General features: G+C 44.8%; 1 protein-coding gene across 1 annotated transcript in view; it reads right to left on the bottom strand.

The window, feature by feature from the left end:
- The window catches only part of VPS26C (VPS26 endosomal protein sorting factor C), a 44699-nt gene extending 27832 nt beyond the window's left edge, over positions 1–16867 (bottom strand). Inside the window, exon 1 of the mRNA XM_025871490.2 lies at positions 16667–16867. Within this exon, the coding sequence (XP_025727275.1) occupies positions 16667–16723 (57 nt within the window). The 5' untranslated portion in view covers positions 16724–16867. The remainder of the gene's footprint in view (positions 1–16666) is intronic.
- Positions 16868–17146: the final 279 nt, after the last annotated feature.

The following is a 17146-nucleotide window of genomic DNA, read 5'->3' as shown; positions in this document are numbered from 1 at the left end:
TATCCTGATGATCATTCACATTAGTATACACATGTTCTTTTTTTTTTTTTTAAGGCTGTATATTGCATCACTGTGAAAAAACATTGTTGCCATTTGTACAATTTACTTATATATGCATAAAATATCTTTGGCAGGAATCACAAGAAATTGATAGCTTTTGGTTACCCCATCGAGAGGACCTTGATGCATGGTGAGGGGAAGATGAGTCCATCTTGAAACTCATGAATTTAAACCATGCGAATTAACTATTAACATCATTAATAATAAATCAATTTTAAAGTAAGATCAGTCCCAGAATGGGTGGCCTCTGGACCTAAATGTACAAAGATCTAAGCTCTTTAAATTCTGATAACCCAAGGGCATACTGCTCGCCTTGGGAAAAGATCTAAAGACTGTGTGCTAGAAAGTCACATTTCTGGAGATTATCTCTTGCTTTGAACTTGAACACAACTGCCAGAGAAGCAAAAGCCTCTTACCTAATGCCTCAGCCCTTCTCTCTCCAATATCTTTCCTTTCTGATGGTCCCAGCACCAAGAGGAGCCATCATTGTTCTCAAGAGGCCTCCAAGTACCCAAACTCATCCCGCCTTCCTAACACTGCGGCAGTACTCAGAATCACCTGGGATTCTCCCACTACATCTGGTCTGGAGATCTGGTACACCAGTAGTGGGCTGTCCCTTCATTTACCCACAGAGAATCAAATGCACAACAAAATCACAGGGTAAATCAGTGAGCTGGGTGGGCAAACACAAGTCAGACGATTAATTGCTAAGACAATTGTTGAAACACTAGTCTTTCTTAGTAGCACTCAGAGACCTATTTTGGTTGGAAAACAGAAATCAGAAACATTAGAGAGATTTCAACTTGTTAGGTACTCCCACATCCACAATTCTGTATCACAACTGTTTTCCGTCTTGTTTGAAAAAGAGAACAAATGATTACCAAATATTTCTCCACATAGTCAGTAATGACCAATATTATGTGGTGTTTACCGAAGTTCTAGAAAGAATTTTGAAGAGACTGCATCATCTCCAATCTGTCATTAAAACCCATAATGCTACTCAACAATTCTATTCCTAGATTTTACTCAAGTGAAATGAAAGATTATGTCCACACAAAAATCTGTACCCAAATGTTTCTAGTAGCTTTATTCCAAATCACCCGAATGTCCTCCAACAGGCGCATGGCTGAACACAGCAGTACATCCATACTCAGGGGAGACAACTCAGCAACAGAACGGAACAAACCACTGATACGCACAACAATTTGAATGAGTCTCAAAGGCATTATGCTATGCGTAAGGCCAGATTCAAAAGGCTACCTATCATGTAATCACACTTACGCCACTTACAAGATATTCTGGAAATGGGCAACCAGACTGAAAGTGGATTGGAACTTGCCAGCGGTTGGGGGGGGGGTGAGGGAAGAAAAGGGGACTATAGAGGACACAGGGGATTTCGGGGAGGGCCCGAACTGTTCCACATCTGGATTGTGGTGGTGGTTATGGTCTCAAAAGAACTCTACACTGGAGAGTAATGTATTGTATGTGATGGTCTCAGTTAAGAAAGCCACAGAGATAATCGAGTATAGAAGGAAATACAGTCATTCTACTTTCTTGACAACAGGGTCACAGTCTGAAAGTGGTTAATATTTAAGTAAAAATCTATGAAAATCAATCAGGTCACTAGCAACAGAACTGCAACAAAATACTGAGATACTAATTTTGTTTGGCGCACGTACACATACCGCCAAAACAGCAGAAATATCAATACTGTTCCAGGTACTAGGGACAGGGCAGGGGACAAAAGAGACAAAGCCCTTGCTCTCAGGGGCTTACTTTCAATTTATTCATTCATTCATTCATTTATTGTTTTTATTTTTTTGGGTGGAGGAGAGAGAGAGTGCGAGGGGTGCAGGGGCAGATAGAGAGAGAGAGAAGCCCAAGCAGGCTCTGCGCTGAGCATGGAGCCCAACAGGGGGCTCAATCTCACAACCCTGAGATCATGACCTGAGCTGAAACCAAGAGTTGGATGCTTAACCGCCTGAGCCCCTCAGGCGCCCCTAGGGGCTCACATTTCACTACTGCATTCTGATGCTGTTCTACTCTGCTGGGAGACAGCAGGTTTTCCTAGGTATGCTACCGTATTAGTACAGGTGTAAATACTAAGTAAAACGGGCTGACAAAACTCGCGGCAATTGTCCAATGTGGATGTCTCTGAAATTTCCAGTTCTGAAACTTTCTTGAGAGTCTGGAAAAGAAATCTGAGCCCCTGAGTAAAAGTTTCAAAGGGGCAAAATAAGATTGCCAGTCCTAGTCACAAAAAGTAAAACTTTTAAAAGTAAATATGGAGTCTTTCGTGCAGGAGTGTTCCATTAGAATCCTGTTCCATTAGCTGTGTGCTTTCAGCGGTTGGATACTACGTATTAGCAAAACTGTGAGTTAACGGAGATTACTGGATTTTAGATTTCAATAACCATAAAACTCATGGAAAGTTTGGAGCACTGACATTTGTTTGAACTACTGGCATAAGTGAACGTAAAGACTGGGCACTATAAACCAGGAGTTTCGGTGAGCTCCGATTACAGGAGGCTGGGAGCTGCCCTAATTATATGCCAAAGTAATGGCCGTGGAATACAGGGAGTTATAGCCGACCCACTTACATAATGAACAGCTCCTACAGCCACCAAACTGCACCCCGGGCAGAGTGAACTAACGTATGAAAGAGAACAGTAGATCAAGTCCAAGGCAGAGCCTGGACCCAGGAGGAGAGGGCCAGAGGTGGGTGGAGCACAGCCCACAGGGCTGCTGACAGGCAGGAGGGGGACGAGAGAGTGCACAGCCCGACAGGATGGTGGCAGCAGCCTCTGCTCCCCGTGGCCCAGTGGCGCCCGGGCGCCATGCCCATGGCATGGCGGGCACCCTGACCATGGCGACCCCAGGACCACGCTGTGGGAGGCTGGGAATGTCAAGTGCCAATTCTTGAGTGTGTTTATGGAGCAGTGAAGGAGGGGGAGGGGGAATGTTACTTTCCATCTGATACTCCTTCCGATTACTTGAATTTTCTTAACAAGTGAAAACATGCACATTTTTTAAATTTACAGAACGAATCTGAAAAGTATGATCAAATGAACACTACTAGAGCTTTTTTAAATTAAAAAAGGTGGGTTTTTTTTCCTGATTTATTACTGAAGAGAGGAATTTCTGCCCTTTTATCCCTTTTCTTTGATGGGACTCCTGTTCCTTTCCCAAAGATGGTAATTTGGGTTTTGGAGTAATGGTCTTAAAAGACCTTTGCTTTTCTTTTTTTTTTTTTAAGATTCTATTTATTTATTTGACAGAGAGAGAGAGAGCATGAGCAGGGGGGAGGGGCAGAGGGAGAAGGAAAAGCAGACTCCCCGCTGAGCAGGGAGCCCGATGAGGGACTCGATCCCAGGACCCTGGGATCATGACCTGAGCTGAAGGCAGACGCTTAACTGAGCCACCCAGGCGCCCTTAAATGATCTTTTCTGATAAAACAAAGGGCAGACCAATTTTTGGCTGCCATCATGCCAGGTGTGTGACAGAAAACCATAAGCACAGAGAGGAATGTCAGCACAGAGGACAGGGGGGTGAGGATGAATGGAACCCAGTCATCATTAGGAAGCACACGTGCCAATGTCACACACCAGGAGATCCTGCCCAATAGCCAGGAGGACAGCTGGTGTAAGCCCTCGGTTTCTCAGAGGCACACTCTTTCTGAGCATCAGCATCTGGGATCAGAAAAGCATGATCAGGTACAGGTTCCTAGCAAGAATCAAGGGCTACCGACAATCTCACATTGCCCTTCCCAGGACAAGGAGACCAAAAGTGAGGGTGGTCAGACCCCACCAGCTTCTGCTGGGACTCCCGGCCCAAGAACCCCAGGTGAGCAGGTTGTCAAGGAAGAAACTGGTAGAAGATGAACGGACAATGTGGGTTCTGTGTGGAGTGAGTAATCTGTGTGGAGTAGGGGGCTATGTTTTCTGATTTAAATTCTCCAGTGAATAAAAGCAAAGTGTTGTCAGCTTGGTTGCCTGCACTGCATTGTATCTGAAAGTTAAGAGAACATTTTAAGTTTTGGCATAAGACAAAATAAAATGGGATGGTATGAAGAACTTCAACCTTGTTGGCTCTGGCCGGTCACTACATCGTACAACCAATACTTTTCAAACTGTGAGCCACTGGGCCCCAGGCCTGTGCAGACACTTTGGGATTTGAGGATGAGTCGGGGAAGGCAGGGTGGGAATCGCTTCAAATGGAAAAGCTCTGATTTTATATGGTTATAAGACAGACTATTTTTGGGCGCCTGGGTGGCTCAGTTGGTTAAGCGACTGCCTTCGGCTCAGGTCATGATCCTGGAGTCCCGCATCGGGCTCCCTGCTCAGCGGGGAGTCTGCTTCTCCCTCGGACCCTCCCCCCTCTCATGCTCTCTCTCTCTCTCTCATTCTCTCTCTCAAATAAATAAATAAAATCTTTAAAAAAAAAAAGACAGACTATTTTAACACATATAGAAATTGATGTATTAGAATTCTAAATTTTTTTTAAAGATTTTATTTATTTATTTGACAGAGAGAGACAGCAAGAACAGGAACACAAGCAGGTGGAGTGGGAGAGGGAGAAGCAGGCTTCCTACTGAGCAGGGAGCCCGATGTGGGACTTGATCCCAGGACCCTGGGATCATGACCTGAGCCGAAGGCAGACGCTTAACGACTGAGCCACCCAGGCACCCTAATATATTAGAATTCTATATAAGATTTCATTTAATAAAAAGTTTCATTGCTTTAGTTTTTTTTTTTTTTAAATCTTCATCCTAAACAATGTTGTTCATCTTCTTGAGCTGTTTATAAACTCACTTCAGTTTTCGAGATGAAAGGTAATATACATTTTCCATCACCTGGAGAAAGGTACATTGCTCTGAGCCTGAATGTTCTTCTACCTGTCAGTGAGAAAGTAGACTTTCTCTTCAATACAGATAACAAAAGACCCAGACAGTCTTTTTAAGAGTTGCTCACCATATATGTTGGGAAAATTGGACAGCCACATGCAAAAGAATGAAACTGGACCACTTCCTTACACCACACCCAAAAATAGACTCCAAATGGTTGAAAGACCTAAACGTGAGACAGGAGTCCATCAAAATCCTAAAGGAGAACACAGGCAGCAACCTCTTCGACCTCAGCCGCAGCAACTTCTTCCTAGAAACATCGCCAAAGACAAGAGAAGCAAGGGCAAAAATGAACTATTGGGATTTCATCAAGATAAAAAGCTTCTGCACAGCAAAAGAAACAGTCCACAAAACCAAAAGACAACCGACAGAATGGGAGAAAATATTTGCAAATGACATATCAGATAAAGGGTAGTATCCAAAATCTATAAAGAACTTATCAAACTCAACCCCCAAAGAACAAATAATCCAATCAAGAAATGGGCAGAAGACATGAACAGACATTTTTCCAAAGAAGACATCCAAATGGCCAACAGACACATGAAAAAGTGCTCCACATTGCTCGGCATCAGGGAAATCCAAATCAAAACCTCAATGAGATACCAGCTCACACCAGTCAGAATGGCTAAAATTAACAAGTCAGGAAATGACAGATGTTGGCAAGGATGCAGAGAAAGGGGAACCCTCCTACACTGTTGGTGCGAATGCAAGTTGGTGCAACCACTCTGGAAAACAGTATGGAGGTTCCTCAAACAGTTGAAAATAGAGCTACCATACGATCCAGCGATTGCACTACTGGGTATTTACCCCAAAGATACAAATGTAGGGATCCGAAGGGGTACGTGCACCCCGATGTTTATAGCAGCAATGACCACAATAGCCAAACTGTGGAAAGAGCCAAGATGTCCATCGACAGAGGAATGGATAAAGAAGATGTGGTATATATACACAATGGAATATTATACAGCCATCAAAAGGAATGAGATCTTGCCACCTGCAACAATGTGGATGGAACTGGAGGGTGTTATGCTGAGTGAAATAAGTCAAACAGAGAAAGACATGTATCATATGACCTCACTGATATGAGGAAGTCTTAATCTCAGGAAACAAACTGAGGGTTGCTGGAGTGGTGGGGGGTGGGAGGGATGGGGTGGCTGGGTGATAGACATTGGGGAGGGTATGTGCCATGGCGAGCGCTGTGAATTGTGCAAGAATGCTGAATCACAGATCTGTACCTCTGAAACAAATAATGCAATATATGTTAAGAAAAAAAAAAGAAGATAGCAGGAGGGGAAGAATGAAGGGGGGGGGAATCCGGGGGGGGAGAAAGAACATGAGAAACAATGGACTCTGAAAAACAAACTGAGGGTTCTAGAGGGGAGGGGGGGGGGGGGATGCGTTAGCCTGGTGATGGGTATTAAAGAGGGCACGTTCTGCATGGAGCACTGGGTGTTATGCACAAACAATGAATCATGGAACACTACATCCAAAACTAATGATGTAATGTATGGTGATTAACATAACAATAAAAAATTTTAAAAAAAAAAGAGTTGCTCACCATATAAATGTGTCCAGAAAGTCTTGTGTTCAGGTAGAAGACAATAACTGAAATTGATAGGCATTCTTCACTTCACAAAAGTATTTTTACAAAAGTTGGCTCTTTACCTGTTTGTGTTTGTACGGAAAGCATCTGAAAGGACCCAGAACCCCACAGTCAGAGAGCAGCAGTGCCCAACACACCAGAGAGCCCAACACCCTGGATCTCCAACCACATGTGGGAATCCTGGTGGCTCTGAAGCAAGCCGCTATGCTAACTGATGGCTCCTTAACCTCTCCATCCAGATGGTTTATTTCTGAGCTTCAGAACACTGTGCTTTTCTTGTTGGCATGATACTCTCAGTTGCTGATTTGTTAAGAATGCTCTTCTGGAACTTCCACGTCTTCATCTGCTCACGGGGAGGGGAAACAGGTCAGCCCACCTGCCCAATGGCTAACAAGTGACTGTTTTCTTTTTTCTTTTTTTTAAAGATTTTATTTATTTATTCATGAAAGACAGAGAGAGAGAGAGAGAGAGAGAGAGAGAGAGGCAGAGGGAGAAGCAGGCTCCCAAGTCGATCGCTGGACCCTGGGATCATGACCTGAGCCGAAGGCAGACGCTTAACCATCTGAGCCACCCAGGCGCCCAACAAATGACTGTTTTCTGAACAAAAGTTGAAGCCAAGAAAACAAAGCAGGGGTGGAGGTGAGGTCATAGACCTGTTTACTGAAAGAATTCCATTTATGTATCACGACTACTTGATGAAAAAGAACATTGAGTGAGAACAAGAGATATTCAGAGTTAGGGGGTTAAAAACTCCCAAAGTGTAGCCGACACGAAAGTGGAAAGCAAATGGAAAACTGACTTCAAATCACAACTTTTCCAGAACAGGCCTGTGCTAAGAGGGCGGAGAACAAGCAGGGTGAGCACAAGTGCAGGAAGAGCAATGGAGGCAGGAGGGGCCAAGGACAGGGGGAAGGGACGGTCAAGCAGTCAGGTCAGCGTGGCCCAAAGCTGAGGGAGTGAGTGACGCCCCATTCACAGAAGGAGAACCAGGAGCGGGCGAGCTAAGGGAGGCAGAGCAGGGACCATCTGGAGGAGGGTTAGCACGACTGCAAGTCCGTAGGACAGACCAGCGGGGCTCTGCCAACTCAGGTTGGGGCAGTAGTAGAGGAGGAGTCAAGAGGGGGAACAAGAGGAGAAGAGAGGCGCCATCTCCCCGAAACCTGCCCGTGCCACTGGCTCCCCAGACTGTGACCAGCACTGCTAGGAGGTCAGCGCTGGGGGACAATCACCCGCTGGAAGCAGGCCAGGGCAAAGATGCAAAGATGCAGGCTGAGGGTGTGGCTGGCTCCACCGGCAGATCCAGGATGTTGCAAGGTCGGGAGGTCCACACGGGACTAGCATCCAGAGGAAGGCAGAGGAAACCCAACCACCCTGCTGGAGTCAGAGCAGCCTGCTGGGAGTCAAGGGTCCCTCTGCTGCAGAGTCTAGCAACCCACATGCCCACAGCGGTCAGACAAGCTTTACTAATGCTCAGGCCGGTACAAAACGTGCTGTCACAAACACCAAACGGAGAACTACATGATTCATTTTACAGCACCCAGTTTTCAAACAGGCTTGGATAATTCTGAAAATGACTCTCTTGCATTGCATCAGGGTGAGGTTATGATTTCGGAGACAGGCCTTTTCAGGAGCGTTCAATTATTCAAGAGAGAAGAGGCCCACTCAAAGTTAAGATGACAGCGATTCCTAAAAGGTTCATAGCTCCCCCAAATTATCTTGGGATCCCTCCTGGCTCATTTTTGTACCCTAAGCACTTTGCAACAGCATTCACCGGACTGACCATTCATGTATCAAGAATCCAACAGTACAAAGCACAATAGTTACGCTTTTTTTCCATACCACTCTGGTTTTGCAATTTTTCTTCATAATAATGAACTGTTACATATAGGATTTTTCCTCTTTAATTTTTTAAAAGATTTTATTTACTTAAGAGAGAGAGGGGGGGAACACAAGTGGGGGGAGGGGCAGTGGGAGAGGGATAAACAGACTCTCCCCTGAGTAGGGAGCCCCACGTGGGGCTCAATTCCAGGACCCTGGGATCGTGACCTGAGCTGAAGGCAGATGCTTAACCAACTGAGCCACCCAGGCGGCCCTCCTATTTAATTTTTCAACAGGAAATTACATGCAAGCTAAATAAGCCAAAATGGAAATCTAGAGGTTCTTGTGGGAACCGTAACCAGCCCACTGTGCACAGATTCCTTATCACCATAACCTGGTTACACTGGATAGCAAAGCTCTTATTTATGGTTTTCACAAACACGATATTTAACAGTGTCACTTTCATGAGTACATGTGCCAGGATTTTAGAATGTAAAACATTCTGAATCTGTAAAAACAAATGAATCACATTTATATTACAAAAAGATTTACTGCAGGGTTCTTTCAACCAATAAGCTCCTCTGGTCCACTGAAAACATAACATACTTTATGATGCAGTTGAGTCAAACTTTTTTGATCAGGAACACCTCTCCTGCACCATGCAAGAATCATACAGGCACACCCAAACCACACTCGGCTCCCAGTGACCAAACCCGCTGGTGCTCCCTATCGGGGTTCCCAGGGCACTGGCCCTCCTTCCTCCAAGTCCACCGTGGACAGACATCCGACGATCTGAGAAGCATCTGATAGGCACTTACTTGGACAGTGTACTAACTTCCGGATCCACATCATGGCAGACACAGCAATTCTGAGTGAATAGACATTACCGAAAAGCACACCGATACCAACACTCACCATCTGAGCCCCTGCTAACTACAATCAAATGTCTTAAAACATTATCTCATTTAATCTCACAACAAAACCTTTCATTAGGTATCAGCTCCATCCTCCAGATGACAAAAATTAAGACCTGGAGAAGGCATACAGAAGTGTGATTTCAAAGATTTATTCTTCTCAGTGCCCTTGGCATGTCAGTGAGTTCTCTGATCCTCAGTCTTCTGAACCATAAAATGAAGGGGGGGATTCCTCAGTGTTAGTGGGGGCTAAAGCAGTCTGTGAGTGAGTTGGAAAGGGCCATACTAGTATGTTATTATAAAACAATATTAGTTAAGTGCTCTCATGGGATATTAGAACACGCACTAGAAATATGGAATTAGGGAATTTTTTTTTGATGATCTTGTACCATACATGGGGTTTTGGAAACACAAGTCAAGTTTCTGGACTCAATGAGAAGGACTCTCAGAGTGGAATGGCAAGGATGCTTCAAGCTCTGAGGAAGGTCTATTTACTCTGAACTGTGTAAATTGTGAAGACGCCAGGAAACAAATTTTGGACAGTTTTCTATTATTTTCTATATCTGAATTTGAAGAGAATCACACTGACAGGAATTTGGAAGTCCCCATTCCCATATTTATCTGAATCATTCTCTTAAAAATGATTGTCCTAGAGCAAATACAAGTAATGGGGGGTTCGTGTGTAGCTCTGGGGCTATGCCAAAATAAGAATCTTACCAACACCTGTCTGGAATTTATGCCTAAAATATTATTTGTAATTACAAAGGAAAATCTATACTATACCTATAAGACCTAGCTTTCCCTTTCTGATCAATGCATTTATAAAACTATTAGCTTTATGAATTTTGTTTAAATGTTTTAAGGCTTCAACTATCATTTAATAAAGTTTTTGAGTGCCTACTGAGTGGGCAGGTATTGATAGGCCTAGGTATATAAATATAAACAAAACAGTTTTTTAGTTAGGCAGACTCAAAGAACATATTAATTACAAGTTTAATCAGTGCAATGACAGAAGAATATATAAAATGTGTTGCTAACGTATTACAGGTTACCAACAAATTACTGAAAACTTTCCGTGATATTAAGTCTTCTCCTGACCACTGGACCCGACATTTCTCTGCTCCACTGTGACCTCACATTCCCGTTCAAGGTACTCTTCTCATAAGGAATTTTCTAAAATTTAAATTTAAATGTAAGCATTATTGTAAGTCTATGAGAGTTGTTTTTAAGATTTATTTATTTGAGAGAGAGTGTGCACACAAGAGAGTGAGTGACAAGCTGCAGGAGGGGCAAAGGGAGAGGGAGAAGCAGGCTCCCCGCTGAGCAGGGAGCCTGATGTGGAGTTCGATCCCACAACCCTGAGATCATGACCTGAGCTGAAATCAAGAGTCAGTGGCTTAACCTGAGCCACCCAGGCGCCCGAGAGTTGTTTTTATAACGGAAATGAAAACACACACTTCTAAACAATTCAGGTGTCAAACAAAAAGCCATAATGGAAATTGGAAGACATTTTAGTACAATTATAAAATTGCCACAAGTCACAATTCCCTGTCATGAGACAGGGAAGTAGAGCATTATTTTGGGGTCTTCCCATGTCCACGGAGCGTGAGGTTGCTGCACCAGGCGGCCTCAGCAGGGTCCTTTGGAGCAGCAACTTCAGACAGCTCATGGGCAGAGCAGTTCTACTTCTTCCCATCTCCCTGGCGCTCCTGGCCTTGTCCCTCTCTGGCAGGAGCTGGGTGGGGTTACAGGGGTGTCTGCTTTACAGAAACTCCAGCAAACCCACTAGAAACAAAAGACCGGCGGGATGCAGCTAAAGCAGTCCTTAGAGGGAAATGTCTGCATTTTTAAGAGGCTACAGGGGCGCCTGGGTGGCTCAGTCGTTAAGTATCTGCTTTCGGCTCAGGTCATGATCCCAAGGTCCTGGAATTGAGCTCCACATTGGGCTCCCTGCTCGCCGGGAAGCCCGTTTCTCCCTCTCCTACTCCCCCTGCTTGTGTTCCCTCTCTCGCTGTCTCTCTCTCTCTCTGTCAAATAAATAAATAAATAAATAAAATCTTAAAAAAAAAAAAAGAGGAGGCTACAATTTAAGAAGTTGAACAGCCAACTTAGGAAGGTAAAACAGAACTACAGGAAAAGAGCCGAATAAATTCAAGGAAAAGAGAATAAATATCTGGAAAGATGATAAAGTGAAATCCCTTTAAAAAACTGCTGCCAAATGAGATTCTAGAAGTGCCTGGAAAAGCCTGGGAAACAAAGGAAACAAAAGCTTTTACTGGGCCCGGACTGTTCACTCTGCCGCCGGGTCTGCTCCTCCTGCTGGGAATGAACAGGTGCGTCTCTGGTCTCTGGTGGGAGGGAGACCCCAGCCTGGCGCTTACATTTCAAAACTAGGTGCAAGCATCACAACCTCAGTGAGGCTCCAGAGGACCCTATCTTCCCCCCACAAAATGTCGATGCCCTGCTTTGTGCTCATCAGATCCCACAGATGCTCCTATTTGAGCACTTGATCACCTTTTGTTTATGTATTTACCTGTCTCTCTTTACGACCTGCAAGCCTCATGAGATCATCAGAAACTGGCTGAGTAAATTTGGTTGGATTTAATAAAAACCTACAAAAGGATGAGATTGACAGATGTCCAAGATAAAGATACACCGTTAAGCAGAAAGAACAAGCTGTGCGTGCGCGCACGCTTGTGTGTGTGTGTATGCACACGTACACCATTCATCACAGGAAATACCTGGAATAGTACATGAAATGTCAGCGGACACCTCCAGGGACAGAAAAGGGGGAAAGAGGAGGAAAAACTTACTCTTCACTTTCCAGCCTTTTGTAAAATGTTAAGTCATTCACACGGCATGTACTACATTTATATATTTTTTAAATGATTCAACAGTGATTTTTTTACAAGTCCATCATTTCGTCAATAAGCATTTTTTTCCTAGGAAAAAACCCAAACACCAATTTTAAACCCAAGTATAACTTAGGTTCTCTGGTATCCACAGAATGAAAGCCATTTTCAAATGCTTTCATGACAACTAAAACACTGAAAAGCATAGTAACAGAATCAGTACATTTTCTGAGTAGAAGTCATAGTTTTTTATTTTTTAATTTTTTAAAAATATTTATTTATTTGGGGCGCCTGGGTGGCTCAGTTGGTTAAGCGACTGCCTTCGGCTCAGGTCATGATCCTGGAGTCCTGGGATCGAGTCCCACATCGGGCTCCCTGCTCAGCAGGGAGTCTGCTTCTCCCTCTGACCCTCTTCTCTCGTGCTCTGTCTCTCATTCTCTCTCTGACAAATAAATAAATATTTTTTTATTTATTTATTTGAGAGAGAGAGAGCACGCAAGCAGGGGGAGCAGTAGACTCCCCGCTGAGCAGGGAGCCCGGATGAGGGACTCAATCCCAGGACCCCGGGATCATGACCTGAGCCAAAGGCAGATGCTTAACCGACTGAGCCACCCAGGCATCCCAAAGTCATAGCTTTTTAAATGGAAATATTACAGTGCTATTTAAAGCACTCCTAGGAAATTGATAACAACTATTTCTACATTATAAATTCTTCCATTTGCACAAAAATGGCCACTCTTAAGGAGGCGGTATCACAGATTGTTGGAAGCACAAAGCTGTCTGGCCTGAGCTAGAATCCAGGCTGCCTGAGTAGGGAAGCCTTGGCCAAATTCCACAACCCGCTTAGGCCTCAGTTTCCTCATTAGTAAAACGGAGTGACGCAGCCTGGCTAACGCAACTCTACACCAGTGCTTCCCAAGCACCTCTGAGTGCAAGAGAAGACTCCTTTTTTTTTTTTACGATTTTATTTACCTATTTTTCAGAAAGAGAGAGCACAAGCAGGGGGAGTGGCAGGAAGAGGAAGAAGCAGGCTCCCCGCTGAGCAGAGAGCCCCATGCGGGACTCCATCCCAGGACCCCGAGATCATGACCTGAGCCGAAATCAAGAGTCAGACACTTAACCGACTGAACTACCCAGGCGTCCCGAGAAGATTGCTTTATGTGGCTACACAGGCAAACGTGCTTCACGTGAACGACACTCACTTATGACCTAAAGTTCAGGCCAACGTGGGTGGCAGCCACGTCAAACTATGACAATTACAGGTGCCCGCTGAGAAGTCTAATCCTTAGTAACGGAAACTTTACCAATGCTGTTAAGATGTACAGAGAACATCGAAAACTTGCATTAGTTCCACCTGTAGCCAGTAAGAGTGGGGAGAATGGGAAAAGAGAGGCACCCCTTGCACAATCATGGCACAAACTATGCTTGCAACACACACCGTTCACAGGCCCTGAGACCACCAAGCAACTGGCCAGCAAGGGTCCTGCCACCTGGAGCTTAGGAAGCAGCCAGGGCAGCACTGGCCACCTATTCCACCTATCCTGAACCACAGATGACAGAGTCTAATACCTGAGCCATAGGCACATAGGTCCAAATACATAACTTTTGTTGACTGATTAGACTTCAGTCTAGTAACTTTTTCTTTTTTTTTTTTTTTGGCTTCTAAATGACATATAGCAACCATCTGTTCAGGAGAAATTACCTTGATTTTTCTTTCATAATTGCCATATAAGGTCCCCCGACACAAGATTAAGAAACACGGCCATAAGCCAGCCACTGCAGATTCTGTTCCCATTCATGGTACCAAGGGACGAGCACTGGTTGAGCAAAGCTGACACCACCTTCAGCTCTCTCCCAACCACGAGGCCCTCCGGCTGGGTCAACTTTACCACTTCAGTTCTTGCACCTTTTCTCAATGTACTTTTCATTACTTGTACCATTATTTAAAACCACAGAAAACATCGCACCTGGAACATCTATGAATGGAGTATGTTGAGTTTCTGATGAAATAATAATTATTAAAGCAAAATGTATATAGTCTCCTATCACTGCCTCCTCCAGTTCTTATTCTGAATATCCAAGCTACAGAAAAGTTAATCTCTTAACAAAGAAGAAACAGAGACTACAAAGTAGAAAGGCAACTGGAGCCTGCACACAGTGCTGGTGGAATGTACAACAGCACGGGTGCTTTGGAAAACCGTTTGATGGGTCTTCAAAAAGTTAAACATAGCGGGGCGCCTGGGTGGCTCAGTCAGTTAAGTGTCTGACTCTGGATTTTGGCTCAGGTCATGATCTCAGGGTCATGAGACAGAGCCCCTCGTTGGGCTCCGTGCTGGGCATGGAGCCTGCTTAAGATTCTCTCTCTCCCTTTGCCCGCCTCACCCCTCCAGCTCGTGCATGTGCTGGCTCTCTTAAAAAAAAAAGTTAAACACAAAAGTATCATATCATCCAGCAATTCCATTCCGCTGCATATATCCAAGAGAAATGAAAACATATGTTCACACAAAAACTTGTACTAGAATGTTCAGAGTAGCATTATTCATAAAAGCTGAAAAGTTCACTTTTCAACCCAAATAAATGTCCATCAACAGATGAATGGGTAAATAAAAGATGGCCTATCCATACAATGGAATATTACTCAGCCATAAAAAGGAACTAGGAACTGATACATGCTACAGGTATGAACATTATGCTGAAAAACATTATGCTAAGCAAAAGAAGCCAGTCACAAAAGGCCATATATATGAAATTTCCAGGATAGGCAAATCCATGGAGACAGAAAGCAGATCTCTGATTGCCAGGGGCTGAAAGGTAAGAAGGATGAGGGATATCTGCTAATTGGTACAAGGTTTCTTTTTGGGTGGATCAAAATGTTCTAAAATTAGATGGTGGTAATTATTTGAGCAACTGTGAATATATTAAAACCACTGAATTCTATACCTTAAATGGGTAAATTCTATGGCATCTGAATTACATCTCAATAAAACTGTTATTAAAAAAGAATATAAAGTAGACTCATAAAGCTTTCAATTAGAGTTGTCAATTATTAACACTTCGCCCTATTTGCTCTCTCTCTTCTCACGTGCATGCACACACAATCTGGTTGGACTATTCAAAATTCAGTTATTGTCATACTTTACTCCTGAATACTTCAGTATGTGGACTATTCTCCTACATAGCATAGCCAAAATACAAATATCACACTAGGGAAATTCAATACAAAGCTATTATTTAATATATAGCCCATACCCAAACTTATTTCTCAAAAATTATGCACTGTATTTGGTTGTCATATCCCTCTAGTTTCTTTTAATCTAGAAAAATTCCTTTTTCATGACATTCACATTTTTTAAGAATGCAGGCCAATTATTTCAGTGTTCCTCAATTTGGAAATGCCTGATTGTTTCCTTATGAATTGATCTAAGTTGAACCTTTTTGGTAGGAATACTACATAAAAGAGTTGTTCCCTTTTCAGCACATCAGGCCAGACCCTCTATGATCATGCCAGAACATACTGTCAGCAGTATCATTAGTGGTGACAGTGAGGTCATGCTCACTGTTGAGCGTGGCTAGACTCGTGATGATCTGATTCCTCCATTAGGAAGGTAGCTTTTTCCCTCTAAAATTAATAATTTGGGAGGTGACCATTTGAGTCTGTGTAAACATCAGGTTTCCCCAGAAGTGTTGCACTCAAAAGGGTTTAGCATCTGTTCATGATCTTTGCCTGCCTGGTATTCAATCCCTTTTGAGACTGCGCTGCATTTATGGGACCAACCACTACTCTCAATTTTATTCCAGTGTGAGCTAGCTGTGATTTCAGCGCTGGCTGCACATTACAATGGTATCTTTGGGAGTGGGACCCGGGCAATCATACTTTAAAATTCCCAGGGTGACTGATTCTGATGCAGAGTAGGGTTGAGCTACAGGAACCTTGCATCATCCGCGTTTTGCAAATAAGGAAACTGAGGCCAGAGGAGGTTAAATGATTGGAGAGTAGCACAAAACTTGTTAATGCCGTCATCAAGATTTTTATTTTTTTGTACTTGCATTTTAATATGCCATGCCCTCTGTACATCATTCAAAGAGTAAAAAAACGAATAACTTTTCCATGGTGTTAGAGCTGACCGGACCCTGAAGGGCGTATTTTTTTTTTTCAAGGCGAATTCTGCCTTTCATTCATTAAGACCTCTGCAGTCACGTCGGGAGTGAGGGAACGGGGCATGTGGACACCAAGCTCCTCCGCCCTCAATGGACAGCTCAAGCTCTGGACCCAAGGCCGAGCGGATGTTCAAAGGGCCAGCGGTTAAAGCTGCAGCTCAGGCGCCGGCCCCTCGGCCCGTACGCCCGAGGACGTGGCGGGGACTCCGCCCGGGGTCCTCCGAAGGGCTGCGGGCGGCGCGCGGGGCACACCTGGCGGGGACCCACCTGGCGGAGCGCTCTGCCCGGCCCAGGGACACCCAGAACTGCGCGGGGCCCTGCAGACGACGGACCCTGCAGACCCGCCCACCCTACTTACCCCGGCGTGATAAACCTTGTTCGCTCTCTTAATCTTAATGTCCAGGGAGGTCCCCATTTCGATACTCGGCTGAGGGCGCGACTTCCTGCCGCGCGTGACCCGAGGGGAAGGCGAGTCGCCCCGCCCCTCCGAGCCTGGCCCCGCCCCCTTTCTCCTCGCCGCCTGCAGTCGTTTCAGGAGCTCTCGCTCCCCATTCCAGATCGACTCTCCCGCCTTCCTTTTTCCGGTGCAGGGGCGGGCCTTAGCGCAGGCCGAGAAGCTGTCACCCTTCGCCCCGCCCCTGCCGGGCGTGAGGGGCGGAACCAGGCCGGCCCCACCCTTTCCGTAAAGACGGTCTTACCACCGGAAATATCCTCCTCTCCCTCGTTTACTGGAGGGTGGGAGAAAACGGCTCTCTCCCAGCGTGCCCCGCGGTGGTGGGCGGTGCCGAGCCCGCAGCACGGGCCCTGCTTGTGCCGGGAAGGTGAGGCTCCCGTCAGG

Source organism: Callorhinus ursinus, unplaced genomic scaffold, assembly GCF_003265705.2.
Source record: "Callorhinus ursinus isolate GAN/ISIS: 27379988/994484 unplaced genomic scaffold, GSC_fseal_2.0 scaffold1, whole genome shotgun sequence".
Lineage (NCBI taxonomy): Eukaryota > Metazoa > Chordata > Mammalia > Carnivora > Otariidae > Callorhinus > Callorhinus ursinus.
Note: the sequence above shows the minus strand (reverse complement) of the source record. Positions and strands in the feature narration are given on the sequence as shown.